At 36.7% G+C, this 24974-nt stretch overlaps 3 protein-coding genes and 1 pseudogene across 4 annotated transcripts; 2 read left to right on the top strand and 2 right to left on the bottom strand.

Annotated features, from left to right (window-relative positions):
- Positions 1–1528: 1528 nt before the first annotated feature.
- On the top strand, positions 1529–8555 carry LOC143556829 (NAC domain-containing protein 53-like). Its single transcript, XM_077046065.1, has 6 exons — positions 1529–1880; positions 5053–5327; positions 5468–5656; positions 6484–6951; positions 7042–7264; positions 7861–8555. Exons 1-6 carry the CDS (start codon positions 1688–1690, stop codon positions 8256–8258), a joined length of 1746 nt encoding a protein of 581 aa, XP_076902180.1. The 5' UTR covers positions 1529–1687; the 3' UTR covers positions 8259–8555.
- Positions 8556–9242: 687 nt separating this feature from the next.
- LOC143556827 (putative CoA ligase CCL5) lies at positions 9243–11547 on the top strand. The gene is made up of 4 exons (XM_077046063.1): positions 9243–10690; positions 10794–10861; positions 10939–11041; positions 11256–11547. Exons 1-4 carry the CDS (start codon positions 9299–9301, stop codon positions 11379–11381), a joined length of 1689 nt encoding a protein of 562 aa, XP_076902178.1. The 5' UTR covers positions 9243–9298; the 3' UTR covers positions 11382–11547.
- Positions 11548–11654: 107 nt separating this feature from the next.
- On the bottom strand, positions 11655–14193 carry LOC143556828 (putative FBD-associated F-box protein At5g22720). The gene is made up of 3 exons (XM_077046064.1): positions 13214–14193; positions 12969–13138; positions 11655–11905 (listed from the first exon to the last, which is right to left on the bottom strand). The coding sequence occupies exons 1-3, from the start codon at positions 14183–14185 to the stop codon at positions 11899–11901; spliced, it is 1149 nt and encodes a 382-aa protein (XP_076902179.1). The 5' UTR covers positions 14186–14193; the 3' UTR covers positions 11655–11898.
- A 2434-nt stretch (positions 14194–16627) lies between these two features.
- Positions 16628–21380, bottom strand: LOC143556826 (uncharacterized; annotated as a pseudogene). The gene is made up of 8 exons (XR_013139450.1): positions 19888–21380; positions 19661–19779; positions 19095–19137; positions 18576–19000; positions 17913–18204; positions 17094–17259; positions 16906–17011; positions 16628–16819 (listed from the first exon to the last, which is right to left on the bottom strand). The product of XR_013139450.1 is annotated as an uncharacterized LOC143556826 (transcript).
- Between the last annotated feature and the right edge of the window lie 3594 nt (positions 21381–24974).

The following is a 24974-nucleotide window of genomic DNA, read 5'->3' as shown; positions in this document are numbered from 1 at the left end:
CGACATCACCCCCTACGTTCCCTAACCGTTTTTGTTCGTATATATATTCCGTATATACTATAAAGCTTGGACCTTTAAGGTAAAAACGTTCAATACTACGTAAACTTTAAAGGTCAAGAACATACCTTTTATACGTTCGGTGTGGTCGCGGTTTGCTTGGTTATCTCGTATATTGAAGATCTAATAATGGTCAGCTTGATTCTTGGTCTCGGATGTCTCTCTCTCTCTCGGCCGAATATGGTGTAGTGTATGTGTGTGTTTTTGAGTGTGTATAGATTATGATGGAAATGAAATGAGGGTTTAGGGTTTTAGGTTGGTTTAGGGGATATTTATATCCCTTAAAGCCCATGGACCTAAGGCCCATTCTCATTTAACCCATCTTAATTAATCTAAGTCCATGACCGTTCTTTACTCGACATTAATTAATTAATAACGCGAAATCACTAAACGCAACTTTCTTTATTTAACATTATAAATTTTAGGATGTTACAGCTTGGCTAATTAAGAAAGCCTTTTCTTTTTCAAACTTTAGCAACAATTCAAACGACTAATAAAGAAAACTCTAAATTGTCTGAAACAAGTATACATTATATGTTTTTTAGCTCTTACACCGCGACAAGAAGGTCCAGAGATGATGGTTGAGTGAGTTGCAAATGGAGCCACTACACCTATATTTGTACTGTTTAGTATACTAGTTTAAGGTATTTCTAAACGTAAAGACGTTCCTACAATATTTTATAAGGAATCTATATAAAATATCAATAATATCTAGATTTTCATGAATATTTATATAACTTTTCAAATATGTTTAAGACTAAGGGTGTTTCGTATTCGAATCAAACTCAAGGAACTCATAATTTGTTTCGAATCACATTCAATTTCGAATGTTCGAATTCGGCTTTCAATAATTCAAAAGTCTTCGATTTAGTAATCAAATTTTGAATTAATTACTAATTTATGATTTTCAATTCGATTCGAATTATAAGTTATATATTTTATTTTTATTATATTTACACACACACCTTTTTTTTACAATACGTTAATTAAGATTTTTAAGTTCTAAAGACTAAAAATTTAAGTTCATTATTTTGATTATTAATTCATGATTTCAGGTAATTAGACGTTACCACTTTGAGTATTTAGAATGTTGTAACTTTGAATGATTGATTTGTTTTATAGACTTGGATATTTTTGGTGTTTTTTAAAATCTCAAGTTTGTAGTACATTTGAAATTAAAAATAAAATAGACATTCATTCTCATATTTATTTCGAATCGAATCCAAATCGAACTGATTATTTTGAATTCAGTTCGAGTCTAGTCTATTTCTAACTCAAATCCGGCTTTCAAAATTCAAAAATTCAAAATTCGATCCATTAATCCTTGTATTGTTTTTGTTAACTGTAGCACTCATGATGAGTCATCACGTTTGAAGAATAGTCAAGAATATTCTAGATATCATTTTTAGTTCGGTCATAACATATCCATATTCTTATATCTAACCTTTTATCCAAAAAAAAATCTTATTAAACAGATATTAGATAACCAAAATAAAATAAAAAAGGTTTATTTAGTAATACACAGTTACACACACAAACACACCAACTCGTTTTCCAAATTTCAAAAATCCCCAAATTTGAATCAAACCCTAACCCTAGCTCTTCAATACTCAAAAATCACTCGTATATTATGGCAGTAATCGTTGATTCGTTACCAGCAGCACCAGCCACAGCCTCTTCGTTGGCTCCTGGGTTCAGGTTTCATCCCACGGATGAAGAACTCGTGTGGTATTACCTCAGGCGTAAGATTTTCCGTAAACCATTTCGATTTGACGCGATTTCGGATGTTGATGTTTATAAAGTCGAGCCGTGGGATCTGCCAGGTCAATTGACTCAATTCAGTTCTCTTTTTGTTCAATTTTTGTGTTAATTAGGGTTTCTGTGATTGTTGAAACCTAGATTTTAAATTATTATTAACTATTCGGTTTGGGTGAAATATGTTTTTTAAAAGTTATAATAAAATGTTTTATGAATCTGGTAATGATGTAGATAATATCTGTGGAACTCATAGCTAGGGGTGTGAATGAAATGTTAGGAACAAAGCGGCGCGCGGAAGCGAAACAGCACACACATGCACAACGATAAACACACATAAACGAAAATATAAACGACACAAGAATTTAACGTGGTTCGGTCCCCGCGAGGGGACCTACGTCCACGGGCTGCAACTAGGTTTTCTTATTAGCTCAGAACCAAGATTACAATTACATGATGGGATATATATAATAAACAAGATTAGGGTTAAACATAATTAGGAGCCAAAACCGGGCCTTCTAATAAAACCGGCCCAAAGGCCTTCATAACCCAACAATCTCCCACTTGAAGGCCTTGCGATAAATTCCAGCCTGCCATCCAAGTAAATATAACAATCTCATTCATCCAGTAACTCTAGTAATCTTCAGTAATAGAAATCAACCAAGCCTCCAGTTCCAAGAACAAGCTAAAACTTCAACAAAAGAAGTTCTCCAAGCCTCCAGTTCTCTAGGAACAAACTAAGATTTCTACCAATCCACACCAGTTGCAGCGCCCCTTCCCATCAGTTACCTGAAAGGCCCATTGAAGCTCCCGAGAGCTCCAATCCGGTCATCACAGACCCAGCCATGACAAAACCCGCCAATGGCTCATCCTCAATCTTAACCGGCCCTCACTTACTCACACTACCGGCTCCAAAGACTTCCAGAGGATAATCACTCTCCAAAAATCAGCAGACTATACCAGGAGAGATTTTCACATTCGGATTTCACAGTCTTCCGAACTCAACGTCCCTTTGGAAACAAACCTAGAACACACCGCGTGCTCCCACTGTTACCAAAACCTCGAACATGTTCAGACCTCCGAATACGCTCAAGCTAACATCACTGTGGCTCCAGGCTTCATGTCTGCAAACTGAAACCCCTTAGCTCTACCCGATTCAGCGAGCCAAGACCTTATAACTCGGAAGTTGGTTCACTTCTTCCGACGATACAGAGACCGTATCTTCCAAAAGTCTTTAACTAAAAGATTCAACAAATGCTTCATTGAAGTGAGTAACAAGAAATAAAGCAAACTAGAATCTTGAACCCAAGAGTCTTCACCGCCTTCACTGAGTCTCAATGCATCAACCCCAGATACATTCTCAAAAGCAGAATTCCAAACCTTTCGACATCGACTCTTAAAATGTCTCACCTCTACGCAACCTACCAAGTCGACTATGCCCAGCTCCCACTGTTCCTGTTATCCCAACCCATGCCACACCAACACTCCATGAGATGAACCCCACTCGTACTATCCCGGCAAATAACTTTACCCAACACGAGATTATGAACCTCTCAAATGGTGTACCACTGATCACCACCAAACAAGATATAACTTCACAATTCCAAACGAACAAGAAGTAATAATCACAGTTTCGAACCAGCTAACAGGCAAACAGCTATAACAACAGTAGAACTTTCATGAAATCAAGCGGTACCAAGGGTTCTATGACCGTACACACGATCAGTTAACTCAAACCCTAACCGAAAGATCATCCAAACGAGCAATAGATTACATGACTTGCCACTAACCTCATTTTTTTTTTTCACTTATGCCGTCACCAGCACACCCGCTGGTTCCATTTTCTCCAAGTTTATCCATCACCAGTACTCAGACTAATCTCTTGCAAACAAATCTGAACCCGAACCTAAATGGTCTTCACAAAACCCGGTTCCCTGAAGCCGAGCAACCTCCAAAGAAAAACCCTAAAACCCGAAACACCCGACCCGGTGCTTCACCTGCAACGCCCGAGTGAAACCTGCAACTCCAAGAAGTCCAAAACAGGAATTCTAATTGCAAAATCACCCGGAAAACCGTCCCAAACAGCCCTGAAAAACAGCCCCGAACAGCCCTGTTAACCAGAAAAAACGAAGATCTCTGACAATACTGTTCACCGCCGGAATCACTGTTCACGGCCGGAAACACTGTTCATGCCGGATACTGTTCACCGCGGCACTGTAGCGGCGGCACTGTAGCAGCCCTTCTCAAACCAGCCTCTTCTACCTTTTTTTTTTTTCCGATCGATACCCGTGCAAAACCGTGTGTAAACAACGAGCCAAAGCTCTGATGCCACTTGTTAGGAACAAAGCGGCGCGCGGAAGCGAAACAGCACACACATGCACAACGATAAACACACATAAACGAAAATATAAACGACACAAGAATTTAACGTGGTTCGGTCCCCGCGAGGGGACCTACGTCCACGGGCTGCAACTAGGTTTTCTTATTAGCTCAGAACCAAGATTACAATTACATGATGGGATATATATAATAAACAAGATTAGGGTTAAACATAATTAGGAGCCAAAACCGGGCCTTCTAATAAAACCGGCCCAAAGGCCTTCATAACCCAACATGAAACCGATCCAAATCTGTAATAAACTGAATAACTTAACCGAAAAAGTCAAAAAACCGAACCGAAACAAAAACTGACAGTTTGGTTTTAGGTCTTTGTAAAAATCGAACTAATGGTTCTCTTTTGGTTTAACATGTACAAAATAGGAGTAAGTCGTGCTGGATTTATGGATTTTATTATTTTTTTAATTTTTATTTGAAGGAATTTATAAGAATTTGATAAATATGTAGCTCTAAGTATTTTAGTCCAAATTTATAATAATCAATTATTTATTAATTAACAAAATGATTAAGACCCAAATTCATTATTTTGTGACAATTATTTTTTTCGTCCCATATTTTTCAAGCTCAAAATGATTAAGACCCAAATTAGTTACTTTTTGTATTCTTTTTTTCAGTCAAGAATTCTCAAGCTCAAATGGGAAAACCAAAAAGACCGAAAACCGTTCCCGAACCAAAAAACCGATACTGAATGATTCTTAAAAATTCAAAAACCATAGTTTCAGTTTTTGGTTCGGTTTTAGTCCAAAACTGACCCAAACCACCCATGCACACCAACGGTAGTACTTTGAAATTTTTGTGAAGTTGTTAAAGTAGAGCTAATATTTGGTCAAATTTGGGGTGCAGGTTTGTCCAGAATCAAGACTAGAGACCTAGAATGGTACTTTTTTAGTGTTTTGGATAAGAAATATGGAAATGGATCGCGTACAAATCGAGCAACTGATAAGGGATACTGGAAGACTACTGGGAAAGACCGTGCTGTTCATCATAGGTCTCGATTGACTGGCATGAAGAAAACATTGGTTTATCATATTGGTCGGGCACCGAAGGGTGAGAGAACGAATTGGGTTATGCATGAATACAGATTCATTGATCAAGATTTGGAAAGAGCTGGATTTCAGGTGAGGAAGATGTGGTTTGTGATTTGTATTACATAATACACATACATGTGGTTGATTTGTGATTCAGTTTATGTTTGTTTTCTTCTGTTATCTTGATGTTGCTGTATTATGTTAACTTATTGTGGATTTTGGGTGGGCAGGATGCATTTGTTCTTTGTAGAATCTTCCGGAAGAGCGGTTCTGGGCCTAAAAATGGTGAACAGTATGGAGCACCATTTGTTGATGAAGAATGGGAGAATGATGAGCTAATAATGGACCCGAAGCAGGACTTTGGTCAGGTGCTTGTTGATGTTGATGATGCTTATCTTGATGCAGATGACCTTGAGCAGGTTTGGGCTTTTACATGGTTGTCATTTTAAACATGCTTTCATGTATTCTTACCTTTTTTATTGGTACATATTAGGTCTAGTAAATATGTCTAATTCAAGAATTAAGAGTATGAAATCTTTTCTTTGGCCAACTATTTTTATGCCAATGTAATGATATGATCATTAGAAACATATAACAGTTAGAAGTATCTTGAGGCTGAGTGTGAATTACCTATTGTTTACAACAATGCCGGTTTAAACTTCAATACTTCATTAAGCATTTGTATAAAAAAGATGAGCGGAAGCAGAGGGGTTGGACTTTGGAGATCTCGACACCCTCTTGCTTAAGTCTGTTTAGTAGTGTTTGGTTTTAGGTGAGATCATTTAGAAGCACATTTTTAGAGTAAGATTTCATCAGTATCTTCACTTTTCTGTCTTCATTTATGTGTTCGTAATGCTATACATTCCTTACTTCAGTTAAAAATTTAGAAAATGAGTTTGACTAGTCAGTTGGCTTTCTTTTGTTCATTTGATAGAAGTTCACGTTTGATCATTTACCTGACACATATAGTCATTAATTCAGTATTTCATATTATTATTTGCAAACTTTCTTACATTGTGATTGAAGACTGACACTCAAAAGAATAAAGTGATATGTATATGCTTTTACGTGTATTCTTTTGTTCTTCATCTACAGAACTAACTCCCAAAGGTCATCATGCGCGTAATTAAAGAAACATTATATGATTAATCCTAAGACATTAATTGATGTTTTAATTACATACAAAGACATTTTCAATGGAATCAGACTATCTCATTAATTTATAATTAATTCTCTTTTACCTCAGATTCTTGGCTCAGACACGCCAGAGGAGCATCGTCCTCTTCAATTGGAATTTCATCAAGGTGATGACGTCAGCAGTGGTGATGCATTCACAGAAACAGTTGATGACCAACAAAGTCTATTGGTGGGTGAGGGTCAACCTCAGGCTGACCAACCGGACGGTCCAAAGTTGTTTGATTTGCCCATACAAAACGAGGTGGACCCCAATTCAGTGAAGCATGAATACATTAGCGAACCAAACGATACCGTGGATTTTGATGTGGATTATTTGCTAGATCAACCATATTTTGATGCTTCTGCTAGTGACTTCCAAGTTAACGAAAGTTCATTCTTGGAAACAGAAGACCTTAAAAATGTTGTCAAGACGGAACCTGGTCTTAACATGTTTGATGAGTACCCCACGTTTCTTATTCCACCAACTGATAACTTGGAATACGCTTTTGAGTCGTTAGGAAATGATGATATTCTCAGGGTAACACACCATTATTCCATTTTCTTCTTTTCATTTATAGTTAATGTTGTCGTATCATAACCTAATTCGATTCTATTTTTCAATAATCAGAATGCAAACGAAGAAACTCATCAATTTAGTGAAGTAAGTCATGAGTTCTTTGAAGTGAAGAACAGTGATTTTGCCTCTACTTCAAATCAAGAGAGACCAGATTTGGAAATGAGTAACTTGGAAAGAACTCCCGAGACTTGCGAAGCAAGTCAACAACCGTTTGAAGGACAGGGTAACGATTGCGTTCCCTATTTGAAGCAGGAGGATGCAGATTTGCCGACAGGTAATATTAGAAATCATACGTTTCCTAGAGGTGAAAATTTCAACCTGTTAATTTATGACAGGCCAATCTCTGTAATGTTTATAACGGGTCTAAAGGCTAAACATAAAAGATTAGCTTATAAGGACTCGTCCAAAAGTCAGATTCCATAGATTCAATCGTTTTCAAAGTAGTCTATTTACACACTAATTATCTGTAGGGAATACTGCATAAAATAGAGTCAAACTTCATGCCATTTGGTGATTTTAGCAACCAACTTTGACTTGCAAGTACTACCAGTTTTATGATTAAATCTGTTAACAGCAGATGTGACACTAGTTGCTGCTATGCCAGCTGGCATCAGACCCCACACAAGCCGAAGGGGAATATAAAAAAAATGTAGTCCAAAGAGTTAGACCTTTTAAAATTTATTTTCAAAAAAATTGTAAAATGTCAAATCAGATGTCATATGGCATATACTCGTACACTGAAATGACAAATAAGATGTCACAATTGGGTATAAATTGTAAAAACAGATATAAAAATAGATGGCATTCGGGGATGCCCATTTTGAGGCCTCTACCTAAATCTAAATACATTGTTCACTTTGGTTTGTGCAGATTTTGCATACCCGTTTTTGCATCGGGGGAGTTGCATGTTGGGAAACATGTCTTCTTCATCTGCATACGCATCAGAATCTTCTGCAAAATATATGGCTGCTGCTTCACAAGCTTCTACTTCAATTCGTGTTACAACAGGGATGATCAGAATAAGAGATGTTTGTTTCATAGGGAGCAAGTTGGACCTGTCATTGACCAAAAATGGTCATCTCAACATTGTTCTCTCGTTGCAGTTGGAGCAAAGTGAGGGTACTTCTGTAAATTTACACGAAGCCCCTGCTCAAAAGCGTAGTTCTGTTTCGCGAAGCTGGTTGTACTGCTTGCTATTGTGGATCGTGGTTCTTTCGTTGAGCTTCAAAATCCGCAGTCTTGTTTGTCCTAAATTGTACATGAGCTGAAAGGGTCAATGTTCAACCGTCAGGTTTGTTGGTCACCAAGGAAAGCTTCTAAATGCTTCTCAATTAAATCTTTATTCCACACTGTAGCGTCTTAAACAAAATGATGCTGTCACGGAGGCAATGTTTTTTTATGTTTTCGGTTGAAAGTTGTGTCGGTAAGAACATTAGAAAGATCACTGGGAACAATTTCAATGCTTATGTGGAACTGGAAGGAAATAGTGCTTCGCTGTTTCCTGTCTATTTATCTGTTGCATTTAATTAACCGATCTGAATGCGTGTATGGTGTAAATTAGCCTAACCTCGTGCTATGATTGAGCTTCATAATCTCGTTTACGCCATAAGCACATGTGTTTATGTATATGATAATTACGAGGGTCGTCGGGTCGAATAAGTGAACCTGAATCTGAATTTGACTCATGTATTATTTGTGTCGGACATAAATTATAACTCGCAGGCAATGCGTGTTTCAGTTCGACCCAATTTTCAATTTAAACAACCAATTATGTGATTAATCGCTTAGTTTGTCCATGATCTGCAATTATAGAAAAACTAAGATATCTATAATGTAAGAAAAAAAAAGAATAAAATTAAAATGTTTTCAATTAGCAAGTGACAAATGAAAGGATTTTATTTTAATGCCGAAAGAATTATTCCAATAATTATGATGGCGATATTTAATGTTTTAAATTTGGGGTTAGTACAACTTTCATCAGTTTTAGGGAAAAAAATTATTCTAATTGAAAAATAGTTAAAAAATATATTAAAAATAAATTAGTTTTAAGTTTGAAAGACAATGATTTAAGGAAATGGACAGGAACAGAAAGGTGTGACAAGTGACAAAGATGGAGTATATTCCTTTACATCATCGGACATACAACCTTCGACCCAGTCACCTTTAGCCGGCGTACAGCCCATGTCCAATAATAATATTCCAAACCTCCGGTGATAACAATGCACCTAAAGACACGTCTACATAGTACTACAACTAACCACTATAAGTTGCATAAACTACATACAACTTCTTCAACATCTAGGCCACAATGGACACTTTTGAGGACATACCCATTGGCCAATCCCCGAGTCCCATAACAAGTGGCGGGTTTGATTCCCAGACGGGAATCTACCACTCGCTCGTTCAACTCGGGGATGGCAACAAGATTCCCACTACCGCTAATCTCGACATCGCAACATTTGTGTTGTCACAGTTTCCAAAACCCGACCAAGCGGAAAAGAAAGTCGCGTATATAGACACGGCTACGGGCCACCGAGTCATGTACCGTCAACTCCAACGATCAATCTACTCGTTGGCAACCGGGTTGTACCACGGACTCGGTGTCCGTAAAGGCGATGTTGTATTCGTGCTCTCACGGAATTCGACCCTCTACCCGGTCATATGTCTAGCCGTGTTTTTAAGCGGTGGGGTCCTAACCACGGCTAACCCGCTTAATACCAAGTCAGAAATAACCAAACAAGTACTCGACTCGGGTGCAAAACTAGCCATTGTGGCTCATGATGAGGCTCACAAGTTGGTATCAACCAATGTCCCAACCCTCCTTACCACCCGTCCGGTAAATGGAAACGACCTCTCGGTAGAAGAATTAATCGAGTGCTGTGAACAAATGGAGTTGCCCGAAACCCGGTTGACTCAGTCGGACGTGGCAGCAATACTATACTCCTCGGGGACAACCGGAGTGAGCAAAGGAGTCTTGTTAACACATGCTAACTTCATTTCTACAATGACACTCCTAAAATGGTCAACTTATAAAACCTCAGCAGACAAAGATGTTTTCCTATGTTTCCTACCCATGTTTCATATATATGGTCTTGCATTTTTTAATATGGGCTTACTTACTTTGGGTGCAACAGTTGTTTTGATGCAAAGGTATGACTTTAAAGGAATGTTAGAAGCTGTACATACTCATAAAGTCAATAACATTCCCGCGGTCCCACCGATTATACTAAGTTTGGTTAAGTATAACGAAGGCGGGTATGACTTATCGTCTTTGAGACGAGTGGGGTCCGGTGCTGCACCCTTGAGTAAGGAGCTCGTGGATCGGTTCCGAGCCAAATTTCCATGGGTTCAACTCCGGCCCGGGTACGGGCTAACCGAGAGTTGTGGGGCCGCAACGTTGTTTCTTAGTAATGAAGAAGCCAAGGCTCGTAATGCTGGTTCGGGAAAGTTGTTACCGACGTTTTGTGCTAAGGTGGTTGATAATGAAACGGGGTCTGCTATGCCGCCTTATCAAGAAGGGGAGTTGTGGCTGAAGTCACCGACTATTATGAAAGGTTATTTAGGGAATGAGGAGGCAACCGCTGCAACGATTGATTCGGATGGGTGGTTGAAGACTGGAGATCTTTGTTATTTTGATGAAGATGGATGTTTGTATATTGTTGATAGGATAAAGGAGCTTATAAAACATAATGGGTATCAGGTATAGCGCGCTTATTACATAACCTGTTTTAAGTAGAGACTACTATACTACTATGCATGTCGGATACATACGCGTGATTAAATGACATAAGTTATTAATGTAGGTAGCTCCGGCCGAACTAGAAGCGATACTACTAAGCCATCCTCAAATACTTGATGCTGCAGTTATACCGTGAGTTTCTCTGTGCGTGTGTGAAAATCTTTTTGTAAGTATTTTGACGATCTTAAAATATTATTAAAATATTGTAGACTCGAGGATGAAGAGGCGGGAGAGATACCTATGGCTTATGTGGTGCGAGCAACGGGAACTCAACTCAGTGAAGAACAAGTCATACAATTTGTTGCCAGTCAGGTTTGTCTAAATTACACCTTCACTGCCTCTAGGCGGAAATGGACAGGCTAAACAGGTTGGATAATGGGTCAAAATGGGTTCAGTCGTATATGCATTAGAAACATATCTTTTAGTTATTTTGTAATCAACCCGTTTGAGATAAAACATAACCCAAACCGACTCGTTTATAAAGTATATGAATGATGGTTTGATTGTGATTGTTTGCATGTTTTAGGTGGCTCCATTCAAGAAGGTGAAGAAAGTTTCCTTCATAAACATAATACCAAAGTCAGCTGCAGGAAAGATATTGAGAAAGGATTTAGTGGCACTAAGCAAACAGCAGGTCCGGTCAAAGCTTTGACCACCATATGTAATCGATTACAAAGCGGAAAAGTTTTACAAAATCGATATACTGTTCTATTATATTATGTTAGACGTATTAATAAGACCGGAGATATGTGTTGCAGGAATCCTCGAAAAGAATTTTAGTTCTCGTGTACAAGTAAACGTCACATGCTACCTATGTAACTCCTTGTGTAATCGATATAGTTTTAGAAACAAGATTTTGAAGATTTTTTAATAGATGAGACCATCTAAAGGCTAAAAAATACAATATGTCAACAAATTATCGAGAAGCTAAAATTTAAAAAATAACCAAAAAATGAACCTAACACGAACGATAATACCTCTTACGGTTTTTCATAGAGAAGAAAGTGATGTTATGACATCCAAAACAAGAACCGATATATGAAAACCATAATTAACTACACTTCTCTAGGAAACGAAGGGGTGCCGGTGTATATTAACTTCCTTTGTAGATATCTAATAGCATAAATGCATAATACCATAAGCAGCAAAATATAGTATTCGTTGATCATTTACCACCTGCAGACAGTATAAAATATCGTAAGACTACAGCAAAGGTGATAGGTGTGTAAGCGAGCCAAGCATCAGCTCGCTAAAAGTTTGAATCTAATTGAACTTAAATGAGTTTGAGCTAAAAATTAAGCTTGTTAATAAACGAGCCCCAGCCAAGCCGTCGCTTCACTTATAGAGCTCGAGATGGCGTGCAAGCCTAAACAACCAGCTCATGAGCCTAAATGAGCTTGATATTTATACAACTTTTAATTAATATATTAAATATAAGTTTTCATATTAATTAATATCAGATGTAAAACTATGATTTAAATAACAAAAAAATATATATTATGTTATACATAAAAATATATATAAATAATTACAAAGTTATATAATTTAGTTAATAAATAATAATCTATGATCTATCTGAGCTCATCTCGGCTCGTTTACACCACTAAAAGGCGACAAATAGCAGAGCGGGCCACGCGGCTTGGTATAGGTCGAAATGGGTTCGTTTGACCTGAACACATTTTGTCATTTTGTCCAAAACTCATTTGTTTCCAAAATAGTCGGTGTGTCAAATATTACTATTAAAATTATACTATTTCAATCATAATAACTCTTTTAATAGAATGATTTGCGAAATTTTATGCATTAAAATTTCGCTTTGGTTAGAGCTTCAGATATAAAGCTAGAACGAGCTGAGTTTGAGCTTGAGATCTCGTAGTTAAATGAGCTCAAGCTCGTCTCGGTTCGTACACACCACTAAAAGGCAGTAAATGGCAGAACGAGCAACAGCTAAAAAATGTAACCTTTTGGTTTAGGTCGAAACGGAACCTGTTGACCTGAACACATTTTGTCCAAACCTCATATTTTTTTTCTAAAATAGTCTTGTGTTTCAAATATGATTATCAAAATCATACTATTTCAATCATAATAATTCTTTTAATAGAATGATTTAGTAGATTATATGCATTAACAATTCGCATTGGACAGTTCAACTCACGTGACATGTTTTATTCATAAATAAAGCAATTGAAATCGTCACCTCTACTGATTTTTAAAAAAATTAAAAAACGCGAAAACATACCAGGGCAATGATTTGACAACAGCCTCGGGAGAACCCTTGAGCAAATAGTTTGCCACAGACAAAAGAAGCTCACTCACGGGCTTGTTTGGTGGCGGGATAAGGTTCAAAACCTTAAGCTTCACAAACGGGCTTTGTTCTTCATCAAGCATGCTATGCGATAGCGATAGAAGCTTTAAACAAATAAAAAAAATACTTAAAATAGAGGATATCAAAATATAAACTCTGATATGATACATTAACAATACCTTAATAGTGGATGGAGAAAGATGAACACATTTCGCATTTCGAAGGCACCAAAGGATCCGAATCAGATTAACCTTCTGCTCATACTCATCAGGATGAAAATTATAAATATTCCAATCCGTCACTTGCTGAAACGAAAAACAACAATCAACATACACAGTATCCAGCTCAGACATATCCGAGGCCTCAAATTCCATCGGAATAAGCCCCTCGAGCTCCACCCTCTCAAGCTTTGGAGCCAAAACCACAACCTTCTCATACGGAATCGGCTGATAAAAACACGATTTAATCACCAACCTCGTCAACCGGAACCCAATCACTTCCATCGCACGCGAATCACACTGCAACTTGCAGTTCACCAAAAACAAGTCCCTCAAATTAGGAAAACACGAAAACGGCTCGCTCACAACGATTTTAATCCGTTCGAGACGCAAACTAACGAACCCCGTAAACACCGGGAACGCATCGAACTCCAGCATTCCCTTTAACCTCAAACATTTTAACGAACCACCCGAACCACTTAAACTATCCAAGAACGAAATCGGGCGGCATTTCGTTAGATACTCAGACGTATCGACGCTTAAACTACCGACACGGTGCATACCCGCATAGTTTAAAATCTTAGCTAAAGCATTATGATCAGTAGTCTTAATATTAACACTATCAAGCTTAATTAACCGATTTCGGGCGGATAAAACGTTATCGATGAAGTTATCGAAAGCGGGGAAGGTGATAAACTCTGAAGAATTGAAATTGAGAACTGGGGTTGAAGACCAGAGATTTACCCAGCGTTTGGACAAGAGTGAAGCTTGAACTGCTAATTTGGTGTCTAGGAAGGAGAAGATGTAGATTAATAAAACATCTGGTAATAAGCTCAGTCTGTCTTCTTCTTCTTGTTGCTGTTGATCATCATCATCGCCATGGTTATTATTATTATTGCTGGTGGAGCTTGAGCTTACAAATTTTCTTTTCATGGTGATTTATCGTTAATTTTTGCAGTGTGTGAAATGGGGGTACTGTGGAATTAATATGTGGGTATATTGTTATTCCTAGATTTAACTTATTTAGGTCGCATACCATAATGGTATTTCCCTTATATATATTATTATTATTATTATAATTATTATTAGCTTTTATATAGCTGTTAAACTGTGATCTTATTATTAATATTATTATAATTAGTAGTAGTTTGTATATAACTGTTAAACTTTGATTTCCTTTATTTTGCTTCATACACATGTACTTAGAGCCGAGGGTCTCTCTGGAAGCCACCTCTTCATTCTTTTGGATGGAGGTACGGTGTGCCTACATCCCACCCTCCCCAGACCCTACTTATAGCTTTGCTGTCGGTGGGATTTTACTTGGCATGATTGATTGATTGTATATTGTTATTCCTTTATATATATATATATATATATATATATATATATATATATATATTATATATATATATAGTTGATTGTAAGTTATATTAAATGACCAATATGCCCTTACATATTATATTTTTTGAATTAAAAGACAGAAAATATAACTTCATATATAAAATTAACTTAATAAAAAAAGCCTAATAACAATAAATAAGCATTAAATTTTTTATTAGGAGATATTTTAGACGGGTGTTTTTTTTTCTTTTCTTTATCAGTATTTGAATAGTTATGATTGAGAATTATATAGTTATAGTCAAGATGTAACCTGAAAAGTGAGAATGTTTTAATGTATTTTTTGGAAGTCCACATGACCATATGCCAAGTAACAAGTTAAGATAAACATACATATCAAATACATACATATGGATACATAGTATGTGGGTTGTTAATGGTTAGGCGAGGTGTCTCGCTAATGCCTTTTAATTATCTCTATGTTTTGTGCCTTGCGAACTGATCATGAGTACATGCATAAATGACAAAATATATCAATTAGCTCACTTATACGTCCTCGGTTGATTATGTACATTCCACACTCAAACAACGATCTTCCATTTTTTGAAATTATGCCGCCACCATTCTCAACTAATTTGCTAAAAATGATCTTCACCCTTGGTAGTTTATGTACATTCCACGTTCAAACAACGATCTTTCATGCTTTGAAATACTGAGTTTGCTATTTAAAGGTTTGAGTGGACTGGATTTGAGTTATAAAAAATGAAGACACTAAACTAAAAAACTAAATTTAAACTAACGGACAATAGTTATTTGAGTCAAATCATAGAAACTAAAACCGTATATAAAAGATCATATGTAATGCGTATTCTAAACTTTTTCTTGGTGTGCTCTTTTTACAAAAGGATAAATAAGTTGTTTTTTTAATAAAAGATTTAATTTATTTAATATATTAAACATTTGTTTGGATCTATTACGAATAATCAATTACTGAGTGTTCATATTTTCCAGGATATAGGATAGAGAAGTTTGAGTTATATTAGATTTGTTTATTATATGTTGCTTTTATTTAGGGGGGAAATAAATGATGTGTCCTTACACACCTTTTTTTTATTTTTTGATCGTTATATACCTGAGTTTATAAACCGGTTTTGGATTTGAACTGTTTTTAAATAAAGTTAAACGCCATTGACATAGACGGCGACATCCGGTGGTCCCAAGAAGAATATCGTATTGACATAGACAACGACATCTAGTGATCCTAAAAAGAGGTTATCAGTCGCTATCATTGATTGGTCTCAGAAGCCATAGAAGAGTCTTCTGGATACTAGATAACGACATCTATAGGGACCACTACCTAACGTCATTGTAAATGCGATTGTACATGTAACTAACGAAGTAATACACACATATATGTGTTGTAATATTTGTAACAAATCTCATTCAGAACATTAATAAAGAAACCTTAACCATGTGTTTTTACTCTCATTCACTAACTCGTCGGGATTACTACACCCATGTCCCGAGTATATTATCCAATAAGGTACATATCACCGTTATCCGTTATACTAGTACCCGGAGGTATTTGCTTTAACAAACTCAGTTTCAAACCAGTTTTTGATCGTTTTTTATTCCGTTTTCAAAGCTCTTAAACCGATATCAAACTGGCTGTACAGCTTGAGACCGAGACTGGTTTCAAAATAAGTTTCATCAGCTCATACATAATTGATTTGTTTAGAATAGTTTCTTTTTAACTTGGTAAATGCAATGAATTTAAATACCGAAAACATAAAGATGTTACACTTCATTTTTCAAAACAAGAGTGTGCTCGTGATCGATCGAAAAAATTATAGAGGATTCTATTAATTCAGGTCATAATCAATGTTTTAGAGGAAACTGCATTCAAGAAAACACAAGAAAAAACATCTTCTTCATACATAGGTTTGTATGCACGTGTGGAATTTTATTATTCAATAAATAAATACCAACTGTTATTCCAAGTATACAATACATAATTAATCAGAAACATAGTGAGGCAAAAATGACATACTCTACAGAAAACCACCAACAACTTTCTTTAATCTTCTTCCTTAAATCAACTTGTAATTTGTTTACAGTAACGAGTAAGCTCGGATAACCTCAACAATTGGCGCCCGACACAATGGACATTTCCCGTCACCACGAACCAACTCATTTGCACATTCTGAACATGTACACATGTGCCCACATCTGTATGACAAAAGGATATTTTAGACATTTTACTAACGGTAAAAAGTCACTTTCAAAATTAAGTTTCCGGAAAATAAAAGGAATACCTGTACAACAAAGAATCAATTTGGCTATCACAACATATACAACAGGTTCCTTTGTTCACTTGATCAAAAAAACTTGATCCATCTTTTGAAGTTTCTACAGCAATACCTGCATAAAAGGTACTAGTTTTTTGTTAACAATCGAAAGGGCAGAATGGTAATTACAACTTAAGTGTGGTGTCTGAATGTACCTTGTCCACCTCGTGATCGATTCAAAGCAGCAGAAACTTCGTGTCTGACAGACCGTTGCAGCTCGATTTGCATGTCCATGCACGCCTCTAGCATCTTCTGCATGTGAATCATTCCTTGTTGCAGCCTTGCCATATCTGCTCTCAAATCACTAATCATTTCCCATTCCTGTTTCATTAATGTTCGGTCATTGATTACACAAACAAGATTGTTTTATTTATGCTATTTGAAGTTATATTAATCAAATAATCATGATTGATCATTATGATTATTGAAAGGATTTAATAAGTATGACAAAAAAAAGTCTGAAATGACCATACAGGCCTCTTAAATTAGGCTAAAAGAAGAGTGATTTGTGCCCTTCAACAATAAAATTATCCTTTTACCATCTCTTTTAGTACATGGTAAAAACTAAAATAGTCAAACCTATCAATTTAGTGATGTACAACTGGTGTAAATGAGCCGAGTTAAGCCTTAGCTCATCTAGGCTCGAGCTCAAGCTCGTTTAACTTACAGGAGCTAGAGCTCTATTTCTAAAGCGCGCATTTATCATTTATTAATTAATTTATATATATTTATACCTACCTTTATATATATATAACTAATATTTTTATATGTAGCATAATAATATTATTTAGTTATTTCATGAGCAGCTTGGCTTGTACAAGTTACCTTCCAAAAAACAGTAGTATATACTGTAAATTGGTAATTATCTTTATTCACAGCTTGTTGATATTAATTACTGAAAACCAATTATTCAATTCATAATCTGTTTATCCAAATATTTACAACATAAGCAAACACATACAGTTATAACTTACAAGTTCAGAGCGATGATGCATTGTGCAACGGGTCCAACTAGAATAAGGAAAATGATGCCAAATTGGTTGTGGTGGAGGCACAGGTGGCGATGAAAGAACCAATGAAGGCCCGCCACCATTCACATCCTGCTGATTCAGATCAGTCGGTTCATCCTGGTCAACCTCTGGTGAAACAGGTGGCCGGTTCAGATCCCAGTCAACGGGAGCATGACCTTGCCGACTGACATATGATTGAATCAACTGGTCCAAGCTCTCGCGAAAATCGCTTCGAAGAAGATTAGAAACACTTCTTCTACAATAAACAAGAAATTCAGTCAATGCAAAAGTAATAGTAAAAGATAAACAGCTGTAAAAACTAAAAAGAAAGAATTACACGGATGGTCCCAGTGGGTTGGTCTTGATTAATTTTTTAGGTAATGTTAAAAGGTATTTTAGTCATTTCACATGCTCTTAATGAAACAAGTTAACGCTCAACCACTCGAGGGATCATTGGTGTTGCATTCCAGCAAACAGTTGGTCTAAACCTGTATTTTTTTAAACTTGTATACGTAAACCACAGGAACTACCCGTGCAATTCTTATAAACAAATAGTGTTTGGATGTAATTCTATTGTTTGAAGCTTTAATAATCAAATAATCAGATGTTAAACTGTAGTTACTGTACCTGCTTAAAAGTTCCCGGAGTTCCATGCTGTAAACATTATCATCATCAGGTGGGTGAAACCTATTGACCTGGCCCAAATGCAGCATCGGCGGGTCAGAAGGCCCGTTGGGCCAATTCTCAATGGCTTCGTGTGACATATCACCATCAGTTTCTGAAGTTTCTTGGGGCCAATCGTTACCTGAATTTTCTTGCCAATTTATTCCAGCATCTTCTAAATTTTCGTCTCTCCATATATTATTAAACTCAGTATAACTGCTGTTTTCCTGCTGCCACTCTTCTCTCTCATCTTCATCAATGTTTTCTTGTTGATTTGAATTTTGAGTGGATGTAACGGTATCCGAGCCGCTTATGCGGTTGGTTACCTGGTGAATGTCAGTTTCCTGGGCCCACAGTTGTGATGGGTCTTGGTTATCATGTTCGAGTTCCTGTGAAAGTGTAAGTGTGAGTGTGAGTCTAATCGCTTGTGAGATTAGTGATGTTATTGTTGAAGATTAGTGGTATAAGAATGGATGTGCTTACTCGAGCATGAACTACATTTTCTGATCTGGACCGGAACCCTTCCCTGGTATAAGAGGGAACCATGTCATCAACTGACAGTAACAAAGAAAATCTTAATAAACGAATTCAGGACTATTTAACTAGAGCTGGAATTTGATACACATATGGGTAAATGAGTCCATTCGGGTTAGGCTTCATATGATGGATGGTTTTCTAAAAATTAGCTATAAACCAAACCAGACAGGAAGTCACCCAAACTGTACTATAAACCAAACCAGACAGGAAGTCACCCAAACTGTACAGAAACTGCATTAGACCTTTATTCCAATAGTTATCAATGTACAAATATAGCTTTTTAAATCATATTCAAGTAATTAACACATTCATTATTTACAAAACTCAAAAAAAGAAAAACAAAATTCTCAATGGCATTGGCCCGACACATACTAAATGGTTACTTGTTTTGGCATGCCACTCGACCCGTACCATTTAGTGTAAAAAAAAAGTGCTAGAAAATAATGGATCCTAAAAGCAGATACTGAAACTGATATCAAGACTTCAAGCATAAAAGATGAAATAAAGCATACCTTAAACCCGAAACAGTGTGACGTTGTCTCAACTGAACCAATTCACTTGCTGCAACTGAAGAAGGCCTTTCTTCTTCTACAGGTCTTTCATTTCTTAAGAATCTGCCTCTCAACAATGACTGGAAAAACGAAAACAAACTTCAAACTTCATGTAATCAACTAATCATATAATCGTATGCAAACATGGTTATACAAGGCTTTTAGAGAAAACAGAAACAGAACTAAACCTGAAGACGGTTGCGATGAGCAAAACCAGAAACAGCTCGATACTCTGTCAAACCCTGAAGTTCCCTCTGTCGTTCGCTTTCAACCCTCATAAGTAGGTCAACTAAAGCCTGTCTACCGCGTAACCTAAGCATATCCCTTCTAACATGCTCTGGTTGACCATCATGTTGACCACCCGTCCTTTCATGACTTTGTTCACGACCGCCACGTGTACCCCTCTGCTGACTTGTCATTTGCACCCATTCCCTCACATTCCTCACTCTTTCCCTCTCAGTTTCCCCGAGCCACTCGGCCCTCGAACTATTATTATTACTCTGTGCAACATCCAGTGCATCCCTCCATCCCTGAACAATGTGCCTAAACCTCTCCCGTTCAACCTCACCAATATCAGGACTTTGCTCACGGCTCGAACCGTCCGTGTCTTGATCCCGACCCTCGGTCCGTGGCTCCATCAGATCATTCGACCAAGTTCCATACTCGTTTTCAGTTTCATTCCCTCTGCCTTCAGTGGTGCTTGAAACAATCGTGCTCGAGTCCAAACTTCTTTGCGGGACCCTCTCACGAACCCGATCCAACACATGTTCTTCTTCTAATTCTCTCCACATCTGCAAAAGCGAAGACGCGCGGGGCGCTCGATCTCTCAACATTCCCTTGATTACTCGGAGAATCTCGAGATTCCCTCAAGAAAAACGAATCCAACATCGAAACAGTTTGCAGACCCGCAAGAGCCATCAACTCAGACTCGCGGTTTCTTCTTTCGATTGTCGTAATCACTTCTCGAGCTTGCCTTGCACTCAAAACCCGAAACTGTCGTCTTCTTACAACAGAAGATTCTGCCAGATCATCATCCTCTGATGATACAAATGACATACAATCATACAATCTTTCATAACCCAAACAACCATCATTATTATTACTCTCAGCCTTATGTATTATAAGTTGCTGTTGAACAACATCTGTCATCTTACCACCAAACAAACGTAACTGATATAAAACCCTAACCCTAACTCTACTCTAAATTGATACAGAAAACTGGTTGCCGTGCGATAAAATCAATATCATCTGGTCAAACATGCGGTCAATGATACAATTCAACGTGAATACCGAACGAATTGAACTGTAATCCATTACAATCAGTGGAAGAGAACACAAGCAATAAAATGATTTCACGAATGAATTCAATCTCTCAAGGAAGACGTACCTATGAAGTTGTGACAGATTGTAAAGAAGAGCAAAATCAAAATTCGAAAAGCAAGTTTATTATTATAAGTTATAATAAGTTGGAATTGGTTTGAATTTGGTGGTAAAAAGTTGATGAATTTTGGGGAAAATAATGAAATTTAAGCGCCAATGAAGAAAAGAAGTATCCAAGAACAAGAGGATGAAAGCTTATAATGTTTATATTTTGGTGACTATTTTATGTATGGTTTCTTGTTTTCGGTATACCTTTGGGCTAGGGGGTTTTAAATATTTCACATATTTCATAACCTTGCGTAGCGGGCGTTATACCCGTTTAAAACGTTCTTAAAATGTCAGGAAACACCGCTCCACAGGCGCCTTGGGTGGAAATGAGGTGGGGGCTCCTCTTAGACGGTGTCAGATGGAGGAAAGAAGCTGGTCAATAATTGATGGGTCAGCTTTATTTATTTTATTTTTAATAAAAAAATAAATAATAATGATAATAATAATAATAGAATGAGTTAATGATTGGATTTTGGAAGGGCTTCATCCATTACACCATTTTGTTGTAAAACACCCTTATGATGGCATCGCACAAAACGCTCTTATATGGGCTCCATCAACTACACATGGTCTTACTTTATGTGTTTTTATATATAGCAACGGTAATAACTTCCTAACCGAAATAACCGAACCAAACCTAAAACCACCGACAATTTGGTCTTATGTATTTTCAAAAGTCAGATTTCCGCTTGGGTGTTCAGTTTTGCATGTACTGAAAATTGAACACTAAAGATCAAACCTAGCTCGTAATAACCCAAAAACCTTACTTTTACTTTTAAATGCTAAGTGATTTATTAAAAGATAAGGAAATAGTGTAGCCCTGAAATATTAGTCCCGAGTTTGTATTAATGAATTTACTGTTACTTTTTTTTAACAGTGTTGATATTATTAATGGACTAGCAAGAAAACTCTCCATAATAAAGAGGTGGATTTGCTCGATTAATTTACAACAATTATTTCAATTGACTATTACTACTAACCGTTTTAAGATTAATGATTAAAGTTGAGTTTGGTTCTATCACGAGTGTTTGGGATTCCTTATTTTTTATATATGTTACAAAGTTATAACTTATGACTTATATAAGTCATAAAGAGGTAAAATAAGGAATCATAAACACCCCCTTAGTGTCCAATTTATGATAGGTCCTTATGGCAGCCAAATTTTTCTCTAATAATGAACAACTAGGAACATCCGCCGCGTTACGGCGTCATCGCAATTTTACGAATTTGATCGGTATTATTTAATTTCGTAATGACAACAACACTAAGTCCAAAAAATATTTATGCGTGTATCTAAAATATTATGTTCACACTTACAACTTATGATCAATGTGTCACAAATAAGCTTTGTATCGATTAACTTTGTTACGTTAGTGGCACCAAACCCAATAATTAATTTAGTAAGTGCCCAAAAGAGTTGTATAGCTTATGATACGAAAAATAACACATTTAAAACGACTCTTATTCGACCGGTAAAACCCAAGTGTTGCGCGGCGAGTCGGCGCGAATTCCCACAATTTTGGTTATGTTCATTACGGTACACCGAACTAAAAAAACTCATATAGCTTATAAAACAACAAAACATATCTAAAATGACGTTTATACGTACGGTCTAAAATGCGAACCGATGCAGATTTGTTTTGTTTAATAACGTTCGTTATGGTAACGGAACTATAAAAACAAAAAAGTTATATTATCTCAGTCCCGTTGCTGCGACGGGACAAATTAAGTTTGTAAAGACCCAAAAGAGTATCGGAACACATACAACTTATAATTATAGTCAAAAGAATTTGATCTCCATTGTCTATGTTCGTGTCAATATATGCATTAAACCCTAAGAGTAAATTAATAGACGCTCAAAATAATTTTGAAACTCGTATAGCCTATGATACGAAAAAAAAACATATTTAAAACGATGCCTATTTGGTCAATAAAAGACGGGCATTGCAGCGAAAATGGGAATTCGAGCGACATCGGCTACGTTTGTTACGGTACCGAAATTGAACCCAAAACTAATTTCGTAAAGTTAACATATTAAAAAAACACGGGCGTTGCGTCTGCGAGCTGATGCAACTTTTTCGGTATCAGTTAAATTCATTACAAGTATAAAACTAAGCCTAAATTATCCTTTAAAAAAACATTCTTTTATGCATCACTAGATAATAAAAAACACAAAAGAATAACTAAAAAGTTGTAACTAAAAAAACCTTAGAAGATAACTAAAAGAACAAAACAAATTAATGCCAAGGATTCGAACTCATGCAAATACCCTTTGGATGACTTTGGGAGAACAACTTAAACCATCTAGCCAAACTATAAAGTTGGTTTTAAATAGTAATTAATTTTAGAAAAGTCAAACAAAATGGTGCTACAAAGGATCTGTGGCACCGACAAATAGATATTAATATAGTATATAATGTTAGTGACCAATATTTTACAACTGGTCTCTAATATAGCAAATTGTTTTTCAAAACCAAAATTTGTTTGATATCACTCAAATTAAATGTTAGAACCTGTTTTTGTTATAAAATCAAATTTTGAAAACATATATTCTTAGATTGGTGGTTGAGGTGCAAGTGTGCAAATTGATTGTGATATGATAGCAGATATGGATAGCTAAACCACTAAATATGAGTGATTAGAATGTGAAACCTTAAAAATCATTGACTTTATTATGATTTGATGGTTTTTTAATTTTAAAGTAAGAAAAAGTGTTAAACATGAGGTTAGTCTTCTAATTTATATAAATTCATATTTATATTAATAAAAGTACTTAAGCGATGGACGTTTAAGTACTCCTCGATAAAGGTTTTATTAGACCAAGTGTTTCCCCGTGGGGCGCACCAGTGTTGTTCGTGAAGAAGAAGGATGGAAGTATGAGAATATGCATAGATTATCGTGAGTTGAACAAGCTTATGGTATAGAATAGATATCCTTTTCCAAGGATTGATGATCTGTTTGACCAACTGCAAGGTTCAAGTTGGTTCTCACGAGTAGATCTCAGATCAGGTTATCATCAGCTGAAGGTGAAAGAGGTAGACATCCCTAAGACAGCGTTTCGGACGCGGTATGGACACTACGAGTTCCTCGTGATGTCATTGGGTCTAACGAATGCTCCTGCAGCATTTATGGACATGATGAATAGGGTGTGTCGGCCAATGTTGGATAAGTCAGTAATCGTCTTTATCGACGATATATTGATCTATTCCAAGAGCGAGTCCGATCATGCTGAGCATCTGAAAGAGGTATTGGAGACTGAAGAAAGAGAAGTTGTATGCTAAGTTTTCAAAATGCGCGTTCTAGTTGCAAGAAGTGCAATTTCTAGGTCACGTGATTAATCCTGAAGGGATTACCGTCGACCCAGCTAAGATTGAAGGGATGACTAATTGGAAGACTCCACAGAATCCGACTAATATACGAAGCTTCCTAGGGTTGGCTGGCTACTATAGGAGATTCATCGAAGGTTTCTCCAAGCTAGCCGCACCATTGACCGGTATGACCCGAAAGTCGGTAGTGTTCAGTTGGGGAAAGTTCCAAGAAGAAGTTTTTGAAGAATTGAAGAAGAGACTCACACAAGCTTCAATCCTTGCTCTACCCGATGGTGACGAGGATTTAGTTGTGTGTGCTGATGCCTCACATCAAGGGCTAGATTGCGTTTTGATGCAACGAGGGAAAGTGATTGCTAAAGCGTCTAGACATTTGAAAGTCCATGAGAGTACTTATCCGACGCATGATTTAGAGCTAGCGGCAGTAGTGCATGCTCTCAAGATATGGTGACATTATCTGTATGGTACTAAGTGTACCATTTACACAGATCATAAGAGTTTAAAGTATTTATTCGAGCAGA

The sequence above is a fragment of the Bidens hawaiensis genome, unplaced genomic scaffold (genome assembly GCF_021521415.1).
Source record: "Bidens hawaiensis isolate Kalapana, Puna unplaced genomic scaffold, B.hawaiensis_p1.1 tig00018745_1, whole genome shotgun sequence".
NCBI classification, from domain to species: domain Eukaryota; kingdom Viridiplantae; phylum Streptophyta; class Magnoliopsida; order Asterales; family Asteraceae; genus Bidens; species Bidens hawaiensis.
Note: the sequence above shows the minus strand (reverse complement) of the source record. Positions and strands in the feature narration are given on the sequence as shown.